At 42.9% G+C, this 17,860-nt stretch overlaps 1 protein-coding gene across 3 annotated transcripts in view; it reads left to right on the top strand.

Annotated features, from left to right (window-relative positions):
• EFL1 (elongation factor like GTPase 1) overlaps positions 1-17,860 on the top strand; it is a 114,036-nt gene that overhangs the window by 19,497 nt on the left and 76,679 nt on the right. For all 3 annotated transcript variants that reach the window (XM_027520651.1, XM_027520649.1, XM_027520650.1), the window contains exons 8-14: positions 2,863-2,986; positions 5,471-5,547; positions 6,263-6,399; positions 7,596-7,718; positions 11,238-11,337; positions 16,977-17,128; positions 17,379-17,545. In XM_027520651.1, coding sequence (XP_027376452.1) covers positions 2,863-2,986; positions 5,471-5,547; positions 6,263-6,399; positions 7,596-7,718; positions 11,238-11,337; positions 16,977-17,128; positions 17,379-17,545 — 880 coding nt within the window. The remainder of the gene's footprint in view (positions 1-2,862; positions 2,987-5,470; positions 5,548-6,262; positions 6,400-7,595; positions 7,719-11,237; positions 11,338-16,976; positions 17,129-17,378; positions 17,546-17,860) is intronic.

The following is a 17,860-nucleotide window of genomic DNA, read 5'->3' as shown; positions in this document are numbered from 1 at the left end:
GAAATCAGGGGAACTTGAGTATCCCTCATAACTTTGGATGTTTTTAACTTACTTTCAGTCAATAGATCAATTCCCCTGTATTAGACAATGTCATCTTTGGAGATCTGCTAGTGCCTGTTCTCAGCCAGTTGACATGTTAACTTATGGGAAAACGGTGTTGGAAATGAAAGCACTGGAGACCCTTTCCTTCCAATTTTCCTCTAAAATGTCAGTGACTAGGGAACTCCACGTGTCACAAAACGTGAGAAATGAGCACATGTCAGAATTTAGAAAATGTTTCTATGAACTCTCACGTAGTGGGACAGGATTAAGAAGTATGACTAGTGGCTGTATGGCCTGAATTTGTCCTGTTAATAGTTGTTACTCCAGGAGAATCTGCTCTGAAAAAGCAGCAACACAGTGGCTTGGGTAGGTGGCAACAACGATCTGTTAATAGTTTCTGGTTAAGGTAAACAGAGCTGAGGCCCAACCCTATTCAACAGGGACAGGAAAGAGAAGACGGTGAAAAGCCCTTCCTAGTAGTTCTTCATGCCACAGCATCTTAGAATCCTGCAATTAATATTAGCCCATTGGGTACCTTGAACTCATAAGCATATGTGGCCCAGTAATTTCATGTGGCCACACCCTCATTCAGGAGGATTGGCCAAAGATTGATGAGTCAGTAAACTCCTGGAAAACATGTTCTGCAGATCTTTTCTGAGAATCCTGTTTGAAGTTGCTCAGTAGAGGAAGTGAATTAAAATAGAACTCAAGAATGGAGAAGTCCTGCTAGAAGCTGTCATTGTAACTAATGACAGATAAAGGAATAAAAGCACCAAGCAATAGTGGAGAAAGGTTTGATGTTGATAAGCAACTTTTGTGGTAACCAGGGGATGAAAAAGAAGGTAAAGGATGAAGAACAAGATTTTCAAAGATTTATAAGTGTCTGTATGTGTAGGTATGTGTATAGAAATGACAGAGTAGAAAAGGGTGGAAGACAGTGACCTATAAGCAGATGGGCAAGTGTCTTACTTTAATTTATGATTCTATAGCAGTATTAGTTTTTGCGAAAGTGTTTACCACTTTGTGAGTTAAAAATAGGACATATCTGACATGTTGTAAAGGATAACAGAAAATATAAGTCTGGGAAGCACACAAATCAACATTAAAAAGAAAATCCTAGAAGCATGAATAGAATGTGCCTGATCAGAACAGTAAGTGACAGTAAGTATTTGTACCCCTTGTTGAGGAGATACTGTTTTTTAAAAAGAAGGAAATTTCATTAGAAAAAAAAAAAAAATTCATGAGTGAGCAAGCAACAACATACATAAATTATATATAAATTACGTATTGTTATATACATGAGTTGTGCCCTCGTATCTGACTCTTTGCTACCCCATGGACTGTAGCCCGCCACGCTCCTCTGTCCAAGAGATTCTCCAGGCAAGAATAGTGGAGTGGGTTGCCATTCCCTTCTCCAGAGGATCTTTCCAACCTAAGGATCGAATCTGTGTCTCCTGCATTGCAGGCGGATTCTTTACCATCTTAGCCACCAGGGAAGCCCCGTTATATACATGTTGTGTATACTTATATAAAAAGTTTTGTATGAAACAGTATAACATGTAAATGTATAAACTTATTTACATATAGCATAATAATATAGTTTATATTTTAATATCACTATAAACAAATAAATATAAAGTATATAAAAGTTATAAATAATGTAATAGAAACTAAACTTTTAGAAAAAATTTTTAAGACCTCTACTAAGTTAATATCTTTTGGATCAAATGGGAAATAAAGCTTTAAACAGGGAATTACTTTGCATGGGAAGGACCCTTGAGGCCAGCTCTTTGAGAACGTTGATGGGCTTATATCCATGTGACATGAATTCTGCTTCCTGACTGGGTATTTTTCTCTCCCGTGACTCAGTGAGAGGGCGCACTGGGTTTTTATCTTCAGTAGTTTCTGTAGTGTCTCTTTTTGCTTCTAAGTTGCTGCCTGATGCTCTTCATATTTCTGGTTCCAACCATAATTATCAGCTTCCACTCCTCCAGCTTCTTACTGCTCCCACCAGGCTTTCGTTACCATAAGAGAATGTCGGCCAATTGGACTTGGTTGTAGTTAACCCCTGGATGTTTTGGAAAATACAGCATGTGTCTTGTAAGTTGCTGGTACTTTGAGAGTTGGACTCAAAGCTTAGATTGTGTAGGAACATACTATTCCCTGCAAAAAGTTTTTTTTTGGGGGGTCCTTTATCCAGACACTGCAGATGGTGTAATATACAGCATCCTTATTTGTCCGGTGACTGCTCCCATTTGGCTGGGGTTTGCAGTAGAGCAGACCTGCTGCTAACTGGTTTCTCTAAGGGCTAGAGAGAGCTAAGTAAGTGTATATGTATTTCCTGTTTAATCTCAGATGCTACAGAGCCTTTTTTGGCCGGTTCCGGCTGTAGGGTTTATTTACTTCATGAGCAATAGGAACTTATAGTGAAGGGCTGAAGCAGAGTTTATTGTTGGCACAGTTGCAGTGGACAGCTGGAGCCTGTTTCCTTGGCCAGTGTTCCTCTTGTTTTACGCTTGCAGAATTAAGAAAGGGATTGATAGCATGAGTTCTCATTCATATGAATGTAGGGAAAGTTGGACAGGAACACCGGCGAGACTGCTTGGCTTTGAATCCCAGCTTTACTTGTTACCTGTGTGATATCTCGTGCTTCATTATGCTTTTCCGTGAAAGGGGGGAGATAATTAGTACCTGCCTTGTAAGAGAGTTGAAATGAATTCAGAGCACATTGAACAGTACCTGGCACAGAAACACCCAAATGCTAGCTAGACTCATACTTATTTCTGTTATTAATAACGTGAACACTTGCTTTTCTTTCAGAATTGAGCACTTTGCCAAAATCTACAGTCAAAAAACTGGCATCAGAAAGGAAGTTCTTTTGAAAACATTATGGGGAGATTATTATATGAATACGAAGGCTAAGAAGATTATGAAGGTGGATCAGGTAACGTGGTCTCTTGTGCCTGTTGATCGGTGGTCACATTCTTGCCCTGTGAAAGCCTGCACTGTAACACACTTGTAATCTGCCTCAGTTTATGTGAGTCAGTTTAGGGGAGGTTTTCTACTGTATATATTTGGCTAAAGATCATGTGTCTTATGGAGAAGGCAATGGCAACCCACTCCAGTACTCTTGCCTGGAAAATCCCATGGATGGAGGAGCCTGGTGGGCTGCAGTCCATGGGGTCCCTAGGAGTTGGACACGACTGAGCGACTTCACTTTCACTTTCATGCATTGGAGAAGGAAATGGCAACCCACTCCAGTATTCTTGCCTGGAGAATCCCAGGGACGGAGGAGCCTGGTGGGCTGCCGTCGATGGGGATACATAGAGTCGGACATGACTGAAGCGACTTAGCAGCAGCAGCATGTGTCTTATGTCCAAGTATTGCTTAAATGGAGTTCCTTATCAGGATCAGAGGACTGCGTGTTGTTGCTGTTGTTTTTCCTATTTAAGAGGAGCGGAAATCCCAGATCCTGGGCCAGTGAACTTGAAGACACATATTTGCATCATGCATTTGTGTGTCCCCTTCCTAAAGAGACGTCTCTTGTAGACGTCACTGTGTGGCCTGTATTCCTAGCCTCAGCCGAGGCCTCCTTATTGAACACCAGTCACCATGCATTGCTGATGGGTGAGGCAGGTGCTCCTTGGAGCATTCTGTCGGTGGAGGTCTTGTAGGGCTGCTGAGTCACCTAGCCTCAAAGGAAGGATGCTTTCTTGAAGACTTTTTTTTTAATATAAAATGAAGGATTTTATAAATGTATTCTCATTGAAGAGCATGTATGTTCCTTTTAGAAGGTATTCCTTAGTATAAAGCTACAGGAAAGAAAAAAATACCAGAGGCCAACACTGCTAATGGTATGGTTTTCATTTCTTTCATTCTTTCTGTTTAGATAACATATATTCCTCGATTGAGATAATGCTGTTTATACAATGTAGCCGCTTTTCCTCTTGACATTCTATTGTGACCATCTTTCCTTGTCACTGAAAGTTCTTTATAAACAGTACAGTGTGTAGATTGCTTAAAAACTAGGAACAGATCTACCATATGACCCGGCAACCCCACTCCTGGGCATATACCCTGAGAAAACCATAAATGAAAAAGACACAGACACCCCAGTGTTGACAGCAGCACTATTTACAATAGCCCTGGCGTGGAAGCAGCCTAGAAGTCCGTTAACAGAGGGATGGATAAAGATGTGGCACATTTATACAATGGCATATTTGTCAGAAAAAAGAACAAATTTGAGTCCTAGTGAGGTTTATGAACCTAGAGCCTATTAATACAGAGTGAAGTAAGAAAGAGAAAAATTACAGTATATTAATGCATATGTATGGAATCTAGAAAAATAGTATTGATGAACCTATTTGTAGGGAAGGAATGGAGACACAGATGTAGAGAATGGACTTTTGGACACAGGGACGCGGAGAGGGGACGAATGGAGAAAGTAGCATTGACACAACATTGTAAAAATTAAAAAAATAATCATAATAATAAGAGGAACCAGTGGAGTGAAGTAGCAAAGAGCATAGTTTGAGATTCTCTTTGCCTCTCAGCTCTACCACTTTCTAGTTCTGTGACACTTGTCTGTTTCTTTCCTCTGCAAATTGAAGATAGTAATATTTATCTCATGGAGTGATTATATGAAATATCCAAGAAAAGTCTTAAGAGCAATTCCTGTCATGTAATAAACACCCTCTTACATCATTATCACTCATGTAATCATTCTCCTAAGATTGAACATAGTTTTTATTTCTGTTTCTCAAATATTTTGATATTTTAAGTAAAGCTGTGATAGGCATCTTGATGCATACATTTTTAGGCCTTTACGATTTTTTTTTAACCAGTCCTTCAAAGGTAATGACTTAATTTCCCAGTACCTTGCCAGTAGCTCTTGAGAAAGAGGGTTTCAGTTTATATTCCATCTCTTGTACCTATGAGAGTATCCATCTCAAAGTGCTCATGCTGTAATTTTTGTATAGTTTGATAAGAGAAATAGGGGTTTTGTTTTTTTTAATATCTTCTTCCTTGAAGTTGAATAGCGTTCATATTTTAAGAACCTCCTTTAGAACGAAGTCCATGGACGTTTTAGAGTGGAGCTTTAGCTCTCAGCTTGGGTACCGTGTGTTCTTTTGATGGCAGTGGGAGGGCAGCTGCAGTGATGTATCCACCCCCCCCCCCCACCCCGCACCCCAAGTGGTTTCGTGTGTGGTGTCCACAGTTCGGAAAGAGAAGAGTGAGTTGTAACTGTGGATTATTGGCTGTTTAAAGCATTCATATGGCTACTTTCCTCCGCTTTGTTGTTGAATAAGTATTTTCTAGTAGAAATGAAGCATCGATAGTAAAGCACATCAAGAATGAATACGTTAGATATTGATGAAATATTCAGAAATTTTAAACCCATGCATCCTTTTTTTTTTTTTTTTTCCAGGCAAAAGGAAAGAAACCTTTATTTGTACAGTTGATCCTGGAAAATATATGGAGTTTGTATGATGCTGTCTTGAAAAAGTAAGACTGTTATAAATTGTTTATCTCTAGGCAGTATAATTTGCAGTTTGACGAGTTACCCTTCCGAAAACTAGGTAGACTGGGAAAGTGAAGAAAGCCTTTACAGAGGCTTTGATTACCAAGCTTGGAAACCATTTAAAGGAGTATGTATAACCCAATTACAGGATGACGGGAGGGACAGAACAGAAATATTTTATAGAGTGCTGAGGCAAAGAGATAAAAGGATGGGAAGAACCATCAGACTTTCATTTTTACAAACTCAGTTTAAAGTAAAATAGTAAATGTAGTAGAAACGCTGCTTGATATTGAGCATCACTCATGGAGTCACTTAGGGAAAAAACCTTGCCCGATACAAGTGGAAAAGAAAGTTTGCTTTAGTAAATTTCCAAGTTGTTCCAGTGGTGGAATAATGATTTTTGCTTTTAGTATTTATTTATAAAATCGTTTTACCAGTTGACATAGCGTGTTTAAGATGATTGTGGAATGGTACTTCATGGGACATTTTCAAGAGAAGTTCATTTGGAAGTGGAAAGTAGAGGTTGAGCAGTTTACTCCTATGGCAGGAGCCCCCCTCCAGCATTTTTGTTTTTTTATAGTCAAGCAGTGCCTCAGGAATAAATGTGTCCTGTGATGTTGTTTCTCTTCCTCACTCCCCTTTGTATCTTACGTAATCTTTCTCCTCACCTCCCATCCACCCATCTCTTGTTTACTATAGGGACAAAGAAAAAACTGATAAAATCGTGACTTCTTTAGGATTAAAAATTGGAGCCCGAGAGGCACGGCATTCAGATCCTAAAGTTCAGATCAATGCTATCTGCAGTCAGTGGCTACCCATATCTCAAGCTGTTCTTGGTATCCTTTATATTAATGGTTGTTAATGAAATCATAGTTTTGACAGAACAAGAAAAAAGAGTGTGTTATTGGCCATCAGGAGGTCCTCTGAAAATAACGCATGCCAATTCAGAGTAAGTTTTTTTCTGGGGTTATTTAATATTTTACCATGAAACTGTATTAAATACTTCAGAAATGAATATATTAATATTAATTAAGATTAATACGAATCTGAATGTTCTTAAAAAACATTTAAAATTTTTGTTTCTTAATCCATAAAATCAAAACTCTTAGACTAAGATTTGCATAGAAGTAGATACTTTAGATGTTTGTGTTAGGATCACTGGTTCATTTTAACCCATATTTTCTTTACCTTGTTGATACTTCCTCTCAAATTTGTGATTCCAAAAGGACTTGATTTTAAGCGGCTTACCTTAACTAAAGTCATTTTGTAGGTGAATTTAGACTATCTTCTTTTTTTTAAAAAGACTTTTGTTATATGGACCAATTTTAGTGTCTTTATTGAATTTTTTACAGCGTTGCTTTTGTTCTGTTTTATGTTTTGGTTCTTTGGCCGAGAGGCATGTGGGATCTTAGCTCCCCAACCAGGGATCGAACCCACACCCCCTGTATTGGAAGGTATAACCATTGGACCTTCAGGGAAGTCTCAACCAAAGTAATTTTATAGAGGAATTTAGACTATTAATACCTTCTTGTCATTGATCTGTGTGTCCTTAGCGGTACCCCTGGGGTGGGCTGAGGGTGCAGTGTCTGGGGAGTGGGCCAACAGTGGACCACAGGGCTGCAATAAACACAGACCCCTACGGTGACCTCGCTCTGTTGGAGGACCTGCTTGTATCGCAGCTAGCGGCTGATGGTGGTTTTATGCCAGTTGAGAGAGACTGAAACTGTATGAAAGATTTTGAGGACTGGGTCACAGGCAGCCAAACTCCTAAGCTCTGTGGTCCTTCCTCATTTGTTCCACAGGATGTCAGTGTTAGAGTATCTGCCATGAGCACCCTTTCTGGGCTCTAGAGCATCCACAAACTCCCTGAGATTGTATCCACGTTTTGAGATGTGACTTACGGAGTATTGCCTTACAGCCCAGGCATCGTGTACACATACGTTGTTACTTCAGTATTTCGTGCACAGTCTGAGTCTCTGCCAGGGTGAAGAGCACTTGCTCAGGCTTTTGAGTCCTTAACAGCAGACTTCAGCTATGGTGTGTCAGAAGCTTCCTAGTCCCCTCGACATTACAGCTGAGAGAGTGGAGAAACTGATGTGTGCAGGATCACAGACTTTTGATTCTCTCCCACCAGAAACCCAGGCTCTGAAAGCAGGTGAGGTAAAGACGAACACACCAGTCAATGTATTTTTGGTCATCCAAAGTCAAGACTACTCTAGACCAATTTTCTGAATGCTAGCTTGCTAAATGGCCAAATGGCCAACTTCCCCGGTAAACAGTTTCACAAACATTTCTCCAATGCTTTTTGTTTTCTAACATTTCAGTTTCGCCAGAGCCATTTTGCTCTGCCAGTGGAGTGAGGAGACTAGAGACCTCTCCCTTTTGCCAGATCACAGTTCATAATCTTATCATCATGCTCTATTCCATCCTCTCAGGTAGCCAGGAATGCATTCCTGAGGTGACTGTGTTTCCAGGGCCTGTGGAACAGTGACCCCAGGGTCTGTATTCCCTTTAGAAGCCCCACACATGTTCGCTCCATGAGAGGGAGCCTCATTTGCTCCCAGCCTTATATGGCTCCATGAAATTCATCTGTGCGCACCACTCTGTCCTGCTCTTTTTCTCCCATTCTGTTGGATTTGCAGGCTCTGCCCTCAGATCACTGCTGTTCTCAGACCCATGGTTGACTCTCTTTTGTTAAATCTCTCGGCCAGTTCCCAGTCCTCCTGACTAGATCTGTCACTACCATTTGACACAGTCAATCCCTCCTTCCTCCTTGAGACCCCTTTTTCTTTGACTTCTGGGCTTCCACCTGTTTCTCCTTGTCTCCCTGTCTCCCGGGCTTTTTATCCCCCCACCCCCCACCCTGGTTTTTTTTATTAAAACAGGAGAAAAATCAAACAGAAGTTAATAACGTGTACAAGGGAGAGACCTGGGAAAACAGAATAACTTGCTAAAATATCTGAAACCCTCACCTTAAATACTGTCAGTGGTTTAGAACTTCAAAGGGGAGAAAGGCATTTGCCATGGAAAATGAAAAAGTAAAAGTCTGGTTACAAAGAGTGTTTGCTGGACCACAGAGGGGGCTCTGATCGCTGGGCCCTGCCGATTTCCCCACCACACCAGCCCCTTCTCTTTGCAGATATTTCTGGTGATAGTTGTATTCCGGGAACAGGCCCTTTATCTCAATTCGTTAGACAACTAAGGGGACAGAAAAAGAACAACTTCCAAAGTTCTCTGCTCCTTAAAAACAATCAGCCTAAATTAACCCTCCTTAAGAAACACCTTGTGGAGTGGTGAAGTTTGCTCTTCTGCAGTTCTGCCCTTAAACCTTCTTCATGGAGTTTCACAGTCCAGAAGCCAAGTTGGTAGATTGTGTCTCATTAAGCCAGTCTCTTAGTCCTGACAGTAGGTTTAACTGCTGCTGCTGCTAAGTTGCTTCAGTCGTGTCCGACTCTGTGCGACCCATAGATGGCAGACAACCAGGCTCCCCCGTCCCTGGGATTCTCCAGGCAAGAACACTGGAGTGGGTTGCCATTTCCTTCTCCAGTGTATGAAAGTGAAAAGTGAAAGTGAAGTCGCTCAGTCGTGTCCGACTCTTCACGACCCCATGGACTGCAGCCTACCAGGCTTCTCCATCCATGGAATTTTCTAGGCAAGAGTACTGGAGTGGGGTGCCATTGCCTTCTCCGGTAGGTTTAACTAGACATCTTTAAATCCGTTTCTGCAAGTGGTAATGCAGGTGGGCTCTCAAAGTTAGGCTTCTAAGGTGCAAGCATTCCAGTATTTCTAAGAGGCATTTCTGTGAAGACAAAAAGGCTCACGGTTAGAGCAAATCATAAACCAGCTTCTGAACCTAGGGAACAACCAGTCCAGATTTCTAGATGTTAGAGTCAAGTATCATTTGCAATTTGAAATGTCTTTAAATGTCTTTGATGATGTCCTCCAATGTTCAGGTAAACTTCCTGAGTGGCTTACGGTGGGCCAGAATATTGCCCCCAAATGGGCTATTGTGTGGTGGTCTCTCTTAAATTTATCTCAAGTTTCAGGACTTCAGGAAAGGAGCACCTTTGGTTCTCGGTGTTTCCACATCAAAAGTGGGAGGAAAAAGTGGCAATGTTAGTTTGGAAGGTTATAGCCTAATATTTGAGGAAACCTGGAGAATTCAGGATCCAGCCCAGATCTGGATTTACAGATAGTAAATCACAACCTCAAAGATGGTAACAGAACTAGAATCTAATATTCCCAAGTGTGTGTTATAGTTTCTGTTGAAACATAATTTTTTTCTCTCTAAAGTCACTCATTTCTACCCAGTATAGCCAAATTAAGACTCATTTGTTTGTAGAATAAGTTTAGTTTCATTAAACTTGGCCTGATTGTTTTTATAGGTTCAGCATGAATAGCAGTTCACCATGTAGGCTCCTTTAAATCTCTTTTGCTGGAACTCTACATAAGGAATCTCCAGATTGAACTTCTAATAGCCTCTTGAGGCTAAGAAACCAAGCCACATCTTTGCCGTCGGAGCTGGCTGTTTAGTCTTGATCTTTTTCCCGATTCTTCTCCATCCCCTTGACTTTTTAACTGTGGGATGCCCCAGGCAAGGCTTGGTATTTGGATCTCATCTGTTTTCTACCTGCAGTCACTCTCCTGCTCATCTTGTCCAATCTCTAGGCTTCCCATGACAATGGCGTGCTCTTAATTTTCGCATTGGTTTCATGCCCCTATTTCCAGTCCATCTTTAAATCCTGTTTACTCTTCCTTTGAAATGTATCCAGAATTAACTACTTTTCAACATTTCTGTTTCTGTCTTCCTGGGGCAAGCAACCGTGCGTGATCTGTCACCTGGGTATTATAGTAGCCTTCCAGCTGGTATCCCTGAGTCTGTTCTTGATTGCCTGCAGCCAGGGTGAGCCTGTTAAAATCGGAGTCAAGGTGTGTGGCTTTGTTCCTCAAAGCCTTTCCAAGTTTTCCCTGGCAAGACTTCTGATAGATACTTAATTCTTACTTCCTTCTTTTCTTATTTGAATTTTACTCTTGAATTCTTTATGTGCAAATTATTTTGATGTAGGGTGATTTTAAAAAATTACTCACCAGTGGTGGTTTTTTTTTTTTTCCTTAACCAATATTTTTTTTAATGTAAGTTAAGAAAAATGTCCATATGCTGATTAGGAAATTATGTTAAAATTTATAGATTTAGGGAAAATCAATACCTTTATAGTATTACATCTTAATCTTCATTTCTAAGTTTTTTTTTGTTATCATGATATTTTTGTCTTTATTTTCTAACTTCTCTTAGGGGTTGGAAAAACTACTATTATGTATTTTATTAATAAGCTACCTGTTGACTATTGCCCTTTGGTAAAATTCCTCAGTTCTATCCCTCTCCACTGGAAACGGTTATGAGGGCTTCTGGAGGGTAGTAAAGCCCATCTCCTACCTGGACTTCCTCCTGCTCTTCTTCACCGTATCAGTTTTGCTTTTCTTTTCCCCTTTCTGGTTCTCTCGCTCTCACTCTACTATTTTTCTAGCAATCTTATTTTTTTCTAAATGGAATTTTTCTTATAGTTGTGAAAGATTATAGGTTGCTTATGTATTTAGATGATGCCATGTTCTAAACTTCTTGTTTTCAGAAAAGCCTGGATTATTAAAGTAACATTTTTCTTTCCTGTCTGTTTAGCTTTTATGAAATGCGGAAGTGAAGATACCGCTCCAGTTATTATCTTTGTTTCCAAAATGTTTGCAGTTGATGCTAAGGCTTTGCCTCAGAATAAGCCAAGGTGAGGATCATAGGGAAGCCAGGTGGGGCCAGAGGTAGGGTTCAGGGAGGGTGTGCAGTGGGGAAGGTGCAGTTCTGTCCTCAGCCCGGAACTCATGTGGAGCAGCCCCTGTGGGAACGTAAATTTCACTGAGTACTTGATCTTTTTGTGATCCCTCTGGAGGAAACAGTTGTTGAAATCAGCTCTGGGACTGTTAATTCAAATTCATGTTTAAAAAAAAAAAAGTTGTTTTTTTTTTTTTTTTTGGCTGCATCAGGTCTTTTTTGCAGCATGCGGGCTTCTCTGGTTGCAGCAGACAGGCTTAGATGTGCCATGGCCTGTGGGATCTTAGTTCCCAACCAGGGGTCGAACCCATATCCCCTGCACTGGAAGGTGAACTCTGAACCTCTGCACCAACAGAGAAGTCCCTGAATTCTCATAAAGTTGAATAAGAGTAGTTAGAGTAGTGGTAGCCACGGTTAACAATTGTTGAACGTCAGACAAGTTCTCATCTCAGCCTGTCTGTCTGCTTCACTGGAGATTTTTGAATGTGTGAGTACCTCGCCGATCTTTATGCGTATTGTGTGTGTGTGTGGAGAGAGAGAGGGGTGGAGTTCAACCGTGGGAGACAGATCCTTTCTCAAGTTTCTGAAGTCTTGGAGAATCTCTTCTACATCGTATGAACTGATATGGGTCCTCCTCCCCCACTAGTATAAGTGATTAGATCCCGGTCGTTCCTTGTGGGGATCATGGCATTAGCCTCCTAGCTGGCTCCGCTGTCCCAGTGTCTAACTTGGCCGGTCCACTTGCCATTCTCCCTTCAGGATCTTTGGTGTCTGGAGTGAAAAGATTCACTCTACCCAGGAGTTGGAAGGCTCTTCTTCTTTACTATCCACATCTATTCTGGGACCTTTCTGTGTGGGAATCTTTCAAATAACCTGAGAAAAAGAATATAAATCAATAGTACTTCTTAAGGGCCTGGTGCCTCAGGCAGCATCTCAAGTCTTGCTCTTTTAGGTTCTAAATAACAATGGTAACAGCACTAATAATTGGCTGCAGTTTATCAAGCTTATAATGTTGATTTATAAAAAAAATCAACTGCCTCACTGTTGATTATGCCGTCTAAATCTAACAGTAGTTCTGCAGTGCGAGTATTTACTGTTTCAGTCTAACCTGGGGAAGTTAAGAGGCCTTAAAAAGATGAAGTAGTAATGGATTTTCCAGTAGTCATGTATGGGTGTGAGAGTTGAACTATAAAGAAAGCTGAGCGCCAAAGAATTGATGCTTTTGAACTGTGGTGTTGGAAAAAACTCTTGAGAGTCCCTTGGACTGCCAGGAGATCCAGCCAGTCCATCCTAAAGGAAATCAGTCCTGAATATTCATTAGAAGGACTGATGCTGAAGCTGAAACTCCAATATTTTGGCCACCTGATGCAAAAAGCTGACTCATTTGAAAAGACCCTGATGCTGATTGAAGATTGAAGGCAGGAGGAGAAGGGGATGACAAAGGATGAGATGGTTGGATGGCATCACCAACTTAATGGGCATGGGTTTGGGTACACTCTGGGAGTTGGTGATGGACAGGGAGGCCTGGGGTGCTGCAGTCCATGGGGTCACAAAGAGACAGACACGATGGGGTGGCTGAACTGAACTGAGTGTGCTCAAGGTCACATAGCTAGAAGAAGGCCAGAAGAGTATGTGAATCCACATCTGTCCAGCTGGACAGCCTATGGGTGTCCACTTCACCAGTGGGATCTGGCCTCCATCATCTGTGCAGCTTGTTAATCTCCACCGCTAGATCTCGACAACAGCCTTCCAGCCTGCCTGCCCTTTTTAGATTCTGGGCCTTTGCTCTGACCATTCTCAACCACCATCTTCTCCAGTACTCTATCAGAAATTCTTACTGAATGCTTAAATGCCTGTTAAGTAAGATCCTGCTAGGAGGTTTTCAGGCAGTTCCTCTCCCCCCAAATCCCTAAGTCTGCTGCTTTGGGTTCCTTCTTAAGAACCAGTTTCTTGTAGTAACAGGATGTGATGTTCAGACAGAAACTGCACTCCTTGCTCCCTTAGTTCCCGTCATCTCCACTCCCTGGCGCTGTGGTTACTGGTAGCACCGGCTGCAGCCTGCTCCTCAGCCCTCTCTCTGTCCCTCCCCCAGCCCACCCCTGCAGCCAGCTCCACAGAGGCCAGGGCGTGGATATTCAGCTTGGAATCCTGAGGGTGGGTGGTGTAGTGTTGTCGCCTCTTTCCTTTCTTCTCCAGCCTCACCTCCCCAGTCTGCATTCTCACCTCTGGTCACCTTCACCTCTACTGTTGGTCACTGCTGTCCCCTCAGCACTGTCATCCACAGTTAGCTCCACTTCAGCCTCAATAAGTCAGCACCCACAGACGTTCCTTGACTAGTAGAGCTCGGTTCTCTTGCAAGTGAATTCCTGTTTATTCTCAGTAAATACTAGTTGACACAATGGGTTCTTCAAATAAAACCTTGCTGCCTTCTCTTCTGTCTGCTCTGTTTACCTGTGTCACCACTCCCAGCGCTCACAGCAGTGCCTGACCCAAGAGCAAGTGTCAACTGGGTGGATGGATAGATACGTTGATGGACAGCAAGACTCTACATTTGATGTTAACTTCATGAATGTAAATGTTGTTACGAGCTCTGACAAAATGAGGATTTAATATACTTGAACAGATATGCTTCTTTCTTAACCAGAGCTACAATAAAACCACATTTACTTAATGTGATGATTTTATCATTTCTAATTCCTTCTGAATTGGGGGGGTATAGCCACAGATGATGAGCATGGAATTTGGAGTCAGATCTGGCTCTGAATTACGGCTCCTCTGTTTATTGTCCATGTGACTCTGGGTCGAGTTGTGTAGTTCTCCTAAGGCTCCAGTTCTTATTTGTAAAACAGGAGTAAGAATACCTGTGTCATATAATTGTTTGGATAAGTATATTTCGATAATATGTGCAGAGTGGTTAACACAATGTCTGTGCCGTAGTTGTGAAAGTAGTTTATTTTCTGGGGCTCCAGAATCATTGCAGATGGTAACTGTGGCCATGAAATTAAGACGCTCATTGGAAGAAAAGCTATGACCAACCTAGACAGCATATTAAAAGTAGAGATACTACTTTGCCAACAAAAGCCTGTCTAGTTAAAGCTACGGTTTTTCCAGTAGTCACGTATGGATATGAGAGTTGGACCATAAAGAAATCTGAGCGCCGAAGAATTAATGCTTTTGAACTGTGGTGTTGGAGAAGATTCTTGAGAGTCCCTTGGACTGCAAGGAGATCAAACCAGTCCATCCTAAAGGAAATCAGTCCTGAATATTTATTGGAAGGACTGGTGTTGAAGCTGAAGCTCCAATCCTTTGGCCACCTGATGCAAAGGGCTAGCTCATTGGAAAAGACCCTGATGCTGAGAAAGATTGAAGGCAGGAGGAGAAGGGGACGACAGTGGATGAGATAGTTGAATGGCATCACTGACTCAATGGACATAAGTTTGAGCAAGCTCTAGGAGTTGGTGATGGACAGGGAAGCCTGGTGTGCTGCAGTCCTTGGGGTCGAAAAGAGTCAGACAGGACTCACTGACTGAACTCAGCTGAGCTGATAAGCCCATTGGAAGAGACCATTTCTCTCTGCGCTAACCAGTGCATCAGGTTTTTTTGTTTTTTTTTTTTTTTTAACCTCCCTGTTTATAGTGATAATAAGGTATTCCATGTTTATATATTTTTTTAAATTTGTAGTTGAAGGATAATTGCTTTACAGAATTTTGTGGTTTTCTGTCATGTATCAACAAGAATCAGCCATAGGTTAATTCATACTTTTCAGATACTCTTATAAAAGTCTAGAAGCAAGAGAAGTTATGTAAGGATTGATTGACAGGGCAGCTAGAGTGTGTAGCCTGAAGAAGAGAAGGGCAAGGGGAAGGGTGTGAGGACAGATGATTGAAAGGTGAGGAGAGGGGAGTATGTTTGTTGGGTGTTGCTCCAGAAGACAGAACAAGAGCCTAGAAATTTCATCCTGTGTGTGAAAGACCTTTAATACTGAGAGCTTACAGTGGAGAGGAGCTTATGCCAGCAGATGTGACTTCCCGACAGCCCTGAGCAAGCCATCATCAAAGGTCGCTCCCTTTTCATTTTTGTATCTGATGGCACAGCCCTGCCTCCTACATTGGGGTGGGTCTGACTAGAAGGGGCCGACTCCTAGAACCAAATTCATCCATTTCAGGGGGCAGGTGCTAAGGGAATAGAAGTGATGTCCAGTCCTGGAGGGAGGTCTTGTCGAGCAGGTGGGTGTCTGAAGAGGACAGCAGTGGACAGCTGGTGACTCAGGTGTGGGGCAGCCCATGTAATGTAGGAAGGGGATTGGGGCACCTGACGTTAGGACCTCTAGGAGCACGTGGCATGTAGCACGCATGGGACTAGTGCACTCTCGGTACGGCCATCTGAGTGGCTTCCAGGAGAGAGAAGGGGAAGGGGAATGGCGGGATGGGAGACGAGGTCGTCAGCCAGAGACGGAGGCGTGAAGCAGGAGTCATAGTACCAAAGTTGGGGGGCGGTAGAGGAGGCGGGCACAACGTGACAGGATCAAGCAAGGTGGCCCACCCCCTAGGCGAGCCCCCAGCAAACACACACGTGTGCACTCACACCCTTCCTCTGGTGGAACTCGGGTCTGACACCGTGACTGATAATCACCGTTGGACCTCCTGTCCGGCCTGAATTGCCAGCATTCGGCCTGGCCCTTCCTCTTGGACCCTAGTTCCCCATGGAGGTGTATTTTCCTACTTTCATGGAGAAAAGCTCGGTTTCTTACTGAGGTCATCTGCTTCTCTCTCTGTTAGAGTATTCTGAGCTGTGGTATCTTACTGATTCCCTTTCTTTTCCAGCTGTTTGCCCTACAGAGGAGGAGCATGGGTGCCTGAGAAAGGTTCCGTGCTGTTGTGTGTGACTGTGGGGACACGGGCTCTTGCATGTCATTTCATAAGCTCACAGTAGCCGGGGACCCAGCGTTCCCAGCGCAGGAGGAAATGACAACCCACTCCAGTATTCTTGGCCAGGAAATCCTTGGATAGAGGAGTCTGGCAGGCTTCAGTCCATGGGGTCATAAAGAATCCAACCGACTGAGTGACTAAGCAGCAGCAGCGGTGTTCCCAGAGAAAGCGTGATAGGCCTTCTCTTCTCTTGCTGCAGTGAATGAGAGAACTCAGAGAAACTTTCCACCAGGAAGGGACTGGGGACCAACCACCGTCTTCTCCAGCCACGTTGTTGTTCAGTCACTAAGTCGAGTCCAACTCTTGGCAACCCTGTGGACTGCAGCACGCCAGGCTTCTCTGTCCTTCACTGTCTCCCAGAGTTTGCTCAAACTCATGTCCTTTGACTCAGTGATGCCACCCAACCGTCTTATCCTGTCGTCCCCTTCTCTTCCGGCCCTCTATCTTTCTCAGCATCAGGGTCTTTTCCAAGTTGGCTGTTTGCATCAGGTGGCCAGAATACTGGAGCTTCAGCATCAGTCCTTCCAGTGAATATTCAGGGTTGTTTCCTTTAAGATTGACTGGTTTGATCTCCTTGCTGTCCATGTTAACACTAGCTGTTTCTTGGCTGGAACAGACTGAGATCTTTGCTGTGGCCAGGTGTTAACATGTCTGTGGTGTTCTGTAGACCTCTCACTCAGGAGGAGATTGCTGAGAGGCGAGAGCGTGCAAGACGAAGGCATGCGGAGAAGTTGGCAGCGGCACAGGGCCAGGCACCCGTGGAGCCCACCCAAGATGCAGGCGCCCTTGAAATGAGTCCACAGGGAGAAGAGCCAAAAGGTACAGCTTTTCTCAGTAGTTTCCCCATCCTCAGTGATACGGATGGGGTTTTTGCCAAATTTGGAACACTCATCCTTCTGGTCTTGGGCTTTTAGCTTTGAAGGTAGCTTTCATCAATATACTTCTATCCTTGGTGTTTCTTTGCTCAGTCTCAGCTAACAACAGTGTCTTCCTTGTCCCCTCTCTGTTTCTCAGCAGCTCCTGGATGCAGAGAGCATCTGGGCACTCATGGTCCTTCTGTTTCTGGCAGGTGATGAGCAGGGGGTGGAAAGTGAGACCCCCAAACCCGTGCCCCCGGAAGGAAGCGAGCAGGAGTCTTTTATCGCCTTCGCTCGAGTATTCAGTGGAGTGGCGCGAAAAGGAAAGAGAATTTTTGTCCTTGGACCCAAATACAGTCCTCTTGAGTTTTTGCAGCAGGTAAGAACAGGAAGTAAAACATTCGTATATTGTTTCATGGTTCTGCTTTCTTGTTAGATTAGTGATTACCTTATTGGTAGATGCGTTTGATCTCTCTAGGGAGGTGCATTTGGGTGAATCTGTATACTTCCTCTTGTGTCACTTTGGTACCATTTGATAAACCTGTCTCAAGTAATAGCATTTAGGAAATTAGGCTAGTACAAGAATCAAGTTTTCAAACCTTATTTAGTTAATTTATAAGGCTTTTGTAGAAATTCAAGGCTAGAGGAAAGAACTGAGAAGAACAGATGTCATGGTGGAGCCAGGACGATGCCA

Source organism: Bos indicus x Bos taurus, chromosome 21 (assembly GCF_003369695.1).
Source record: "Bos indicus x Bos taurus breed Angus x Brahman F1 hybrid chromosome 21, Bos_hybrid_MaternalHap_v2.0, whole genome shotgun sequence".
Lineage (NCBI taxonomy): Eukaryota > Metazoa > Chordata > Mammalia > Artiodactyla > Bovidae > Bos > Bos indicus x Bos taurus.
The sequence above is the reverse complement of the archived record's forward strand: the minus strand, read 5'-3'. Positions and strand labels throughout refer to the sequence as shown.